The 11,467-nt window shown below is 36.5% G+C and overlaps 1 protein-coding gene across 1 annotated transcript in view; it reads left to right on the top strand.

Moving 5' to 3' along the window:
- The window catches only part of LOC111086785 (basic phospholipase A2 2-like), a 9,778-nt gene extending 7,894 nt beyond the window's left edge, over positions 1-1,884 (top strand). The window contains exons 3-4 of the mRNA XM_022391033.1: positions 870-979; positions 1,686-1,884. Of these exons, the coding sequence (XP_022246741.1) occupies positions 870-979; positions 1,686-1,861 (286 nt within the window). The 3' untranslated portion in view covers positions 1,862-1,884. The remainder of the gene's footprint in view (positions 1-869; positions 980-1,685) is intronic.
- The last annotated feature ends 9,583 nt before the right edge of the window (positions 1,885-11,467 follow it).

Here is an 11,467-nt window from a genome sequence, read left to right as displayed (position 1 = left end):
CGCACCACTATACAGTAGTGTGTTGTCTATCAGTCAGTCAGTAGACACTAAAATGACGTCACACAAGGGACGCTTTTAACGTTGCAATTTGTACTGTCGTGACGTCAGTAAAACGTGCTCGTGCCATGAATCACGAGAAGAATTATGCGCTCTGTGGGCTACAACACAGTATGACACATGAACTTGAAGAGCAAAGAATAAAAATATTTGTTATTTTTAATTTTAGTTTTATTTATTCTTGAAATAGGACACTTTCGGAGATCCTGCGAAAGGAAGTACATTTGGTTTATGTATTGTTTTCAAAATAGATAAAACTCAATTTTACATTAAAATGATATATATATTGTTGGTGTAGCAAGGTTTGTGCTAGAGGGAAGGCAGCTAGTCATCACCACCCACTGTCAACTCTTGGGCTACTCTTTTATCAATGGATAGTGGGATTGACCGTCACATTAAAATTCTCTCACGGCTGAAAGGGTGAGCATGCTTGGTGGGACGGTGATTTAGCTAACAATAAGCTCACTAGGCAGGTTGTTCGTATCAGTAACTCTTGAAATATGAATTTTCTGTTTGTTTGTTTTGTTGTTTCGTGTGTGTATGTCCCCTGGTGGGACAGGGGTAAGTTTACGGACTTACAACGCTAAAATTCGGGAATCGATTCCCCGCGATTGACACAGCAGATAACCTAATGTAGCGTTGCTATAACAAGAAACAAAGCTCTTTTTTTTTAAGTGATGATCTTCAAATATACACCCACATCTATATAAAACTTATATAATTCGTTTATAGTGGTATTTACTGAATGTGTTAACACATATTTTCGTAGGTGATATTCACAACTTGCACATCATGATATATTTTTTATGTAGGTGTTGTTTGGAACATGATTGGTGCTACGCCTATTCCGCTTGCCCTCAACTTTTGGTCTATTTTGTTTCTTACCAATTTCAGTGCGTTGTCCCCGGTTACGCTCGTTGTAGTAAGTATTCCTTTTGTTTGTTAGCACAGTCTCGTTTTACTACTTCAGTAAATAAATCAGTCTTTATCTTACTTTATCCTGGGCTTTATGAAAAAAAAATGTTAGAATTAAAGTACTGATCCTTGGATTATAAATTCTAATTGTATACAGTTAGGTTGTATCCTTCTGTAGAAATCCCTTTAATAATCCTTTTGCATCTGCGACTTTCGCAGGCTAAAAGAGTGTTAAGATAGAGATTTAACCTCATAGTAACTGTTTCTTTCCTAGTAGGGTGAATTTTAATAACCTCAAAATACCAAACTCCTTTTCTCCAACAAGCAAAATCCATCCTAGGACCTTAACTGGTTACTAAATTTTCTATTTTCCCATGGCCCTCGGCTTGGTGTCGAACCTGGGTCCTCTCACACCCTAAGCGACTATTCTATCAACTGAGTTAAAGGTTAACTCCGTATGTGCTCCTTGGTACTTATATTCCATGGTAACCCATATTTCCTGAGTGAGACTTCTTGAATGCTTGACGAGTGTGATCAACTGACCTAAAAGGTAACCTTATGGCAGTTGCTAATAAGGTAGGTTTTAACAACTCGAACTATCACATTTATAATTATAACGACTTTATAAATAGTAAAGTTGTAATACGTCTATCTTATATATTTTTGTCTAACCTGTTTTATTGTCAAAATCATTCCTTTTGCTTTAATTTCAGGAGACGACAGCTACTCCATGGCCAGTGAATGTGCTGCCCAACTTTGTGAATGTGACAGAAATTTTGCTCATTGTGTCAGTAAATATTCATGTCCCTTACATCGTGCAACATGTCTGTCTTCCTCATCAACACTGACTGTCACATTCCATAACTTGGTTCAAGGTCGAGGGTTCTGAGTAGCATATTCATCTCCCATCAACACTAACAGTTACAGTCCACAACCTTGTTTTAGGTTGAGGGTTATTCATCTCTCATCAACACTGACAGTTACATTCAACAACCTGGTTCTAAGTCGAGGGTTCTGAGCAGACCATTCGTCTCCTTCTTATGAAATGATGCTACGATTTTCTGATAATTGAAGATGCTAGAGGACATGGCCCTAACGAATCCTTTTCTTCGTTAACGCTGACTTAAGAATGAAGTGATTTGTCTTCAACGACACTATCCTATCTCAGTGCTACAGTGACAATTATACTCTTAATAATTAGATTACATAAAAAGAACAACTAAGACTAAGTGTCTGTTGCTCAGTTCTAAAAACCTTCCCTAAGGACACCTAATATTTTCTTGTGACAACATAACAATAATTTTTGACCCTTTAAATTGTACCTCACAGAACTTTGTGACAAGTTGGCGCTATTACTTTGAAATCTGGGTGAGAGGTATAAGTTTTGATTTTGAGGTAAATATTGTCAGCAGCAAACACTGACATTTTAACAGCTTATGGCTGGATATGCAACTGAACTTTTTAAATATGTTCTTACCATTTAAGCGCTAATGAATTCAACATTAAGAAATTATATTTTTCAACCTGAAAGACACCTTATAAGCACTTGGGAAGTCAGTGCAACTACAGAAATATAAAAATCTAGTATATTGCACAATGTTTAACACGTCCATCAGGAGCCGAGGGGTGTCTTTACACTACAATTTGTTGAATATTAAAAGTAAGTTCAGTACGGAAACTCCCAAAGAGGGGGTGGGGGGTGGACGTATCTTTTCGAGACAAGTTTTCATTTGTTAATTGATAAACTTTAAAGCGAAATACAGCATCCTCAAGTCTCCATACTAGCTAGTATTAAGGTCTACCCACTGGGAGTAAATTCAGTATATATCAATAAAGCCACATTCTCAGCATTATTAATTAAGCAATTTCCAACCTTTTACGCTTCTGCTATCACCTTTTTTATGTTTAGCTTTTAATTGAGATACGAAAGATTTCACCTGCGATTCGGTAGGGAAGGTCGATTCATCACGATAGTCAGCAGTAGGATGAGCAGACAGGAACACTTTGAAAGCAGCTACAGGCATAATATTGCACTCGGCTTGCTGCACAATATCTACCAAGGTGGTTACAAACGGTTCCTGAATACCTCTGCTTGTCATTTGCAGACTTCTATGCTTCTTGTGATTGGCCGTTAAGCTTGTGATGCGCTGACGGATTTCAGTCACTTTACCACTTCAAATCGCTTTTCGCAGCCACAACGCTAAAAGAGTGCGGGAAATACTTTATTTCTAACCAATAAACATGTCCAAAAAAATGTCAGTCCAGATTAAAAAAAACGGGGTAGGGCAGTGTGTTTTTTCAACAAAGATGTCCCCCACTGGCTCGTGAGGAGGCTTGTTCAAAACAAAGATAAAAAGAGTAAAGTGATTAATATATATTATATTTTCTCTCAAGAAATCTTAAGAAAACGGAAGCTATTTATACCACAGCAGTGTCGCTCCTGTCTTGGAGCCCCCCAGTGGCACAGCGGTATGTCTGCGAACTTACAACGCTAGAATCCGGGTTTCGATACCCGTGGTGGGCAGAGCACAGATAGCCCATTGTGTAGCTTTGTGCTTAATTACAAACAAAGAAACAAACCTGTCTTGGAAGTGGATTAATAGCTCTTTATATTTAGTGGTTATATAATCGGTCTTTGTTAGATTATGGTAATCCATAAAGGCAGCAAAAACTCTCGTGAAATTACTTTTACTATTATTCATACCCCCTCTTGACAGCTGATTATACTCTTTGCGTGCATCGATGTTAAGAAAAACAAAGGATTATATTAATACTATTAAATATGTATATTTAAATATTTGCCTCAGATGACAACTGAACATCCAAAGATACTGAAAAATTTCATATACGAAACCTATTAGAATACTGAACACATTAAAAAAACAACTATTTCTGATCTATGCACAATATAGGTATATATTGGATAGTGCGATACTTTGAATTTGCATTTATCTATATATATATATATATATTTGTTTTTCAACTAAACAGTTTAATTTACTGTATTGTGAAGAAATGTTACTAGTGTGTCAGTATAGTTAGGATATATAACTAATGAAATGAAGAGTTCTGTAAATGTGAAATTATAATCAGGCGATACTTATTACAGAAAGATATTTATATTTATAAAAGGTATTTGTTAACACTTGAAAGGAGAAAATTTTTAAAAAAAGCAGAATATAGTTTGTATAATAAATGTTTTATTTCTTGAATACGTTCTTCTCGATGTGTATATTTTTATTATTGGAATGACCGTATTAGGCAAGTCGCTCTTACAATAGTTTTTTTTTTAACTTTCTATACATACATGTATATCCCTACTGTTCTTCAGAAAATCCGTTAGTAACTTACAGTCAATGTACACATACGTAGAAAATTACACTCTTTGTTATATCGTTGGGTAAAATTCTTTTACTTATCAATTTTCTGTGAGGTTAATCCTGATGATGTTGGGTCTGTAAGATAAACACGAAAAAAACAAACAAAAAACATGATGTATTAGAAATATAGAACTGTTTAATGTCATATGAACCTGTGGTATTCTCGGGTGCACTGATTTCCCTTAGTTAATAACAGGAAGTTCGGCAGGAAATATTTTACGAGAGGAAATCCGAGTTCTCTGGCTTTTGACGGAATTGTGGGTAAAGAAAGAGACCGAAAACCAAGGATTATATGAATAAATCTGTATATCTCTCAAATACAACGAAAAGACAAAACGAGTGTGTTAATGGCGCCTTGACTGGAGGTTTGAGAGCTCTCAGTGAAGAAGTGAATCGTTCCAAATCTCTGAAGCTTTGTTCCAGACTGAAAATACACTGAATTGATTACGTGAAGCACTAATGCAATTTTTCTCGGGACACATGTGCTACCCAGGTCGCTGTTGGTCATTCCCATTGAAAAACAAGGGAAGCTATGTTCTCAAGGTCTCACTTGACCCGCCAGTGGAAAAGATCACTGCCCACTTTCATACTACTCAATTTTACAGAAATATTTTGCATGTGATACCCTAGGTGAATAACTCAGGTAACTAGGGTAAAAGGAATTTAAGTACTTCGTTGACTAGCATTCCATGTTAAAAATACATACACTATATATCAGATAAGCAAGTAGAATACAATACGTTAAAACTATATGAGACAGTTTAATGTCACTTAAACCATTGAAACCAGTAGTCAGTTAGGGCCCACTAATTGGAGGTTCAAAGGACTCCAAGTTACAGATTGTGCATCTGATTATTTCTTCAAACCCTGACTGAGTTCGCTCTCCAGTGGCACAGAGGTATGTCAGCGGACTAACAACGCTAGAATCCGGATTTCGATACCCGTGGTGGGCAGAGCACAGATAGCCCACTGTGTAGCTTTGTGCTTCATTACAAACAAACAAACTGACTGAATTCGTTGGGAAGACAAAACATGGAAGGTGCACTATAATCTTTAATAACACACAACTAAATCAAAAACACAGTTACTAACACCATACATAAAAATAAAACAGATGTAAGTGGGTTTGTAGTGATTATGTTGGATTGGTAAAAAATAAGAGGGAAATGAAACCCTAGGGCCATACCAGGGGTAGTGCGAGCAGTGCGCCCGCACAGAGCGCCAACCAAGAGGGAGCGCGAGTTTGCATTTTAGAAAGCAAAGATAGATTAGATATTTTGAGGAGTGCAGAATTCACATCTCGTATGAAGCGCTATCAGCAATTGCGTGAGCCCTCTTTCACACGTTTTCAGTGTGTATGTCAACTTCAAGTTGAACTGAAACAAAGTTACAAAATAAAAATGAGCCCAAATTTAAAATGAGAAACAAAACAAAGCGACAAAAGTTAGGCTAAAGCTCAGCAAAATTTAAACCATAGAAAAAGAATTTGAATAAAAAAAAATCTCAATATTAGCAAAAACTCTTGTGTCTGTTAAAAGTTAAATTTCAGAAAAATCTGATAAATAAAGGATAACCCGGCTTTTAATACAAACCACAATAACATCACCTAAAGTCAGGTTGTGTATTTCATTTCTTTTGAATTTGATTTTCATCCACTCATGCTAATTTTGAACCGATAGACTAGAGAAAAAACAACAGCATTTATCGCCATCCCTTATGTGACTGAATAGAGGGATTTGACTGTCACTCTTATAGCGCATTAACAGCTCCAAAATACGGAGCTAGTTTTTGCGGCAACAAGATTCAACCCATGAATGATTGGATTCGCAGTTTAGGCAACAAGCTTTAGTATCTTACAATATTAAAAAAAATATATTCCGCTTTTGTTTTTTTGTAATTAAGCTCCAAGCCACAAAATGGGCATTCTGTGCTGTGCCCACCTTGTGTCGAAACGCGGTTTCTAGCGTTATAAGTCCGTAGACTTGCCGCTGTGCCACTAGGAGGCTGTTATTCTATAAACTTATAAATTGTGTAAAAATGTATAATTTCCACTGAAGGTTTTTCAAGCCACAATATTTTATGTAGACATATTAATGAACTACAAACTAACTATGATAGTCGTTTTTTTACAAAATCTGGTTTAATTTACCAAGTGGTTAACATTAAAGACTGAATCTTATAAAGTGTGACTGATTAAGCCTATTTCTACAAAAACTGGTATTAATATCAAAAATAAATATTTTCCAAATGGATGTTCAAAGGGTACGGGCATAATTTCGAGATATTGAAAATTCGGGAAGAATTATGGATCAAGGAAAAGGGTAACAGTTGGGGGGAAAATGAAATAGGAAGATTTGTTTAAAAAACTGTATATGGACTATTGGGTTTTGTCGCTAACTTTAGTAAAAAACTGTATATGAACTATTGAGTTTTGTCACTAAATCCGCACTAGTATGGCGCTATTGCCAACCAGTCAGACACAGTAATAATTAGGGAAGAATTTTAGGAGCCTCGATTGAGGGTATGGGAACTGTGATTTTTAGGAGAATATTTACTCTGATTATTAGAAGAAAAATGGGGAGACTCAATAAACACGGAAAGGGTTCAAGCTTTACAAGGTGATAATGAAACCACATACGTTTAAAAGTATGTACACCCATTTAAAAGACCCGAAAATCAAACTAGTTTGGCGTTTAAATGTACTATAATTGGAGTTCGGTTAAAGTTGGAATGTGTAAACAACAACGAAATTGAGATAAATTATATAACCAGTGCTAACGAGGCCTTTCGTCCAATACCAGGACTCATCAATCCGGCTGGAATACGACGAACACGGTAGTAGTTGAGACGATATCTATATATGTATACTAGCGTTTATTTGCTGAATTTTACGCAAAGCTGCTCGTTCGTAATTTTGAAATAACAGCGCCAACTCTTTACCAACGAATAGTGGGATTGACCGTCACGTCATAACACCTCACGGCTGTAAGGGCGAGTAGGTTCGGTGACTGGATTCGAACCTACTACTCACAGATTGCGAGTCGAGTGTCCTAACCAACTTATATATATGTATTGATTTATTCATTAATGTTAATTAATTAATTGATTGATTTAAAATTTGCGTCTTTAAATTCAAAGTCAGAAGTCTATAAAACAAAAGTGGAAATGTGCCCTACGTCAAGATGTTTTTTTATACATTCTTCTTAGACAAACACACACACACACACACACGTGATGAATTATATGTATGTTAGATTATCAAATTGCGTAAACAACTGTTGTGAATTAGATTAAGTTGGTGAAGCGTAATATCTATCAATTTTATAGGAGTCATTTACAGATCAGAATTATGGTAAAAATGTATAACGCAATATTATTTATTTTTTGTTGAATTAACTTCACTCGTCATGTAGAAGAAATCAGCAATCTCGTCTTACTAGTCAGGACTAAAACAGGTAAAATATGAACATTAAAATATGGTTTTGGACTGTAGAACCGTTAACTAAAAAAACGGGATAAAAATAATTAATTGATTTAGAAACTTAGAGTTTCACCAAAAATTTACAAGGCTTCATCGGGTAACAGTTGTTGGTATAGTTCTAAATATATCTATTATGTTACTATCATGCTTCAGAATACATAACTTTTTTAAGCCAAAATAGTCCTATCCATTAACAAACAGTCACTTGATAAATAGTAAGAAAAATTAAATATAAAGTCACCCATTAGTTCTAAACATGGGCGTCCGCAGAAGGAACAGTTGTTGGTATAGTTCTAAATCTATGTATTATGTTACTATCATGCTTCAGAATACATAATTTTTTTAAGCCAAAATAGTCCTATCCATTAACAAACAGTCACTTGATAAATAGTAAGAAAAATTAAATATAAAGTCACCCATTAGTTCTAAACATGGGCGTCCGCAGAAGGAACCACTTTGTGTCCACTGATATCGTCTAGCTATTTATTTCATAACTGCTTTCGAAGTTTTAAAAAAAAACAACACAAAAACCGGATATTTTTGTTTAGTGTTGCTATACTTAAAAAGACAGCAATTCCGTATAATTTATGTTGAGTTGAACCGTTAACCACAAGTTCGAGTTCTGATATCTCGTTTGTTACGTGCATGACTTGCAAATAAATGTGGTAATAATGTACTAATATTCTAAGCTGGATTATATGTTCCACCCAGCATTAGTGACCAATGTTATACAAGGTTACACACATTATAATGAATACAACTCAATTTTTTACTATTTCATTTTCTCGTGTCACACGATGTTACGCGGGAAATGGAACGTTTCTTACTCAGCACTTGTTTAAAATGCAACGAGCATGGTACAAATTGGGCGACATATTAGATCAGATTACGTTTGTTTTAGAATTTTACACAAAGGTAACTTGGAGCTATCTGCGCATAGCCGTCCTTAATTTTGTATTAATGGAGTTATTGAAAGGCACCCGGTCAACAGCACCACCGAGAACTCTTGCACTATACTTTTTTGATCGACTGTTTGTTATGGATTTCGCGCAAAGCTACACGAGGGCTATCTGCGTTAGCCGTCCTTAATTTAACAGTATAAGACTAGAGGGAAGGCAGCTAGTCATCATCACCCACCGCCAACTCTTGGGCTACCTTTTCCACCAACGAATAGTGGGATTGACCGCCACATTATAACGCCCCCACGGCTGAAAGGGCGAGCATGTTTGGCGTAACGAGGATTTAACCCGCAGATTGCGAGTCGAGCACCCTAACCACCTGGCCATGCCGGACCCTTTTTGATCGAATAGTGGGAAAATTGCCTTCATACTTATAACGCATCCAGGCCTCAAAGTGAAGATAGTATTTTTGTACCAACAGGCCAAAAACCATAAATCCTCGAATTTTCAGTCTGAGTATGCTATTAGGCCACGCCCAACCACCAGTTTATGCATCTTTCACTAAAGTTGAATATAACTGTTTTTTGTATTAATATCATATGTTCAAAGTTATTTAACAACTTATTATATAGCTTTACATACCTACTGCAATTGGCAGTTAAAGGAACTAACAAGCTGAAGGGTTTTAAAATAGTATCGTGTACAGAAACTTTTAAACGTCCTAGTTTTAAAAAACAACAACATTTTTTTGTGTGTGTGCCTAAGTTAGTCTGATTATATTCTTAAAGTTGGTGACTGAAAATATAATTCACACATTAATCAATACGTTAAAAATTCTAACAGTAGAGACGAATTAGTTTCAATTGTTAGACCAACTTCTCTTTATGCTACTACATTTTTCACAGGCAACGAAAGAAATAACTCAAAAGTTCTTCACGACTGATTCTTGGTGTTTTTTTTCTGCTACCTTTTAGCTTTATCACTCAAAAGCGAACTCAAATCATAAAAGGTGAGACACTTAATCGGCACGAGAGACAATAATTTAATCAGTTAAGCTAAATCTTATATCCACGGGTATGGGCTGACGAGAAACAACAGTTTGTGAGCGCCCCAGGTTGTCTCTCAAGCCCCTTCTAAATTACTGCCAAGTCCTAACCTCCTAACTAACTTAGGCGTAAAATAAAATATTAAAAGCCAACAGATTTTAAGCGGTTTGTGCCTGGACGAAAAAATATAAAATACTTTTGTTAAATATCAATGAATAAAAACCCTATAACCCGAGTGCTTTCGAAAAGTGGATCTTCTTGTTAAATATCATGTAGCGCAGCGTTTCTCAAAGTGTGTGGTGTGTCTCCCAGGAAGCGCGAGTGATTAGGGTAGAGCCAATAGTGCAATAATGCAAAATTAAGGGGTTTTAATATATATTTTTTCTTAACGAACATAAGTAATTACTATAACAAATGTAGCATTTTAATGTGCCTGTATATGATACAAGTTTGGGAAACGCCGATATAGCTTATGTCTATTTAAATAGCTTAAGACTACAAGGACACCAGTTCATATTTGAAAAGGCGTTTCTGTTTGTTTGTTTTGAATTTCGCGCAAAGCTACACGAGGGCTATCTGCGTTAGCCGTCCCTAATTTAGCACTGTAAGACTAGAGGGAAGGCAACTAGTCATCACCAACCACTGCCAAATCTCGGGTTACTCTTTTACCAGCGAATAGTGGGATTGACTGTCACATTATAACGCCCCCATGGCTGAAAGGGCGAGCATGTTTGGTGTGACGGAGATTCAAACCCGCGACCCTCATATTGTAAGTCAAGCACCATAACCACCTGGCCATGCCGGGCCAAAGGCATTTCTAAAACCTGGATTATCAATTCCAACTAACTTCCTGTTCCTACGTATACATGCTTGTTACATATCTGTGAAATATACTGTAGCATCACTTAATACTCATGTTTTCACCTAAGCAGTTTATATGACCCACTATCTGTTACAACTGTCACATTGTCCTAAGCAGTTTATGTGACCCACTATCTGTTACAACTGTGTCGCATTGTCCTAAGCAGTTTATATGACCCACTATCTGTTACAACTGTCGCATTGTCCTAAGCAGTTTATATGACCCACTATCTGTTACAACTGTCGCATTGTCCTAAGCAGTTTATGTGACCCACTGTCTGTTACAACTGTGTCGCATTGTCCCAAGCAGTTTATGTGACCTACTATCTGTTACAACTGTGTCACACTGTCCTTAGCAGTTTATATGACCCACTATCTGTTACAACTGTCGCATTGTCCTTAGCAGTTTATATCACCCACTATCTGTTACAACTGTCGCATTGTCCTAAGCAGTTTATATGACCCATTATCTGTTACAACTGTGTCGCATTGTCCCAAGCAGTTTATATGACTCACTATCTGTTACAACTGTGTCGCATTGTCCCAAGCAGTTTATATGACCCATTATCTGTTACAACTGTGTCGCATTGTCCTTAGCAGTTTATGTGACCCACTATCTGTTACAACTGTGTTGCACTGTCCTTAGCAGTTTATGTGACCCACTATCTGTTACAACTGTGTCGCATTGTCCCATGCAGTTTATGTGACCCACTGTCTGTTACAACTGTGTCGCATTGTCCCAAGCAGATTATGTGGCCTACTATCTGTTACAACTGTGTCACACTGTCCTTAGCAGTTTATGTGACCCACTATCTGTTACAACTGTGT

Source organism: Limulus polyphemus, unplaced genomic scaffold (genome assembly GCF_000517525.1).
Source record: "Limulus polyphemus unplaced genomic scaffold, Limulus_polyphemus-2.1.2 Scaffold1428, whole genome shotgun sequence".
Classification (NCBI taxonomy): domain Eukaryota; kingdom Metazoa; phylum Arthropoda; class Merostomata; order Xiphosura; family Limulidae; genus Limulus; species Limulus polyphemus.
The sequence above is the reverse complement of the archived record's forward strand: the minus strand, read 5'-3'. Positions and strand labels throughout refer to the sequence as shown.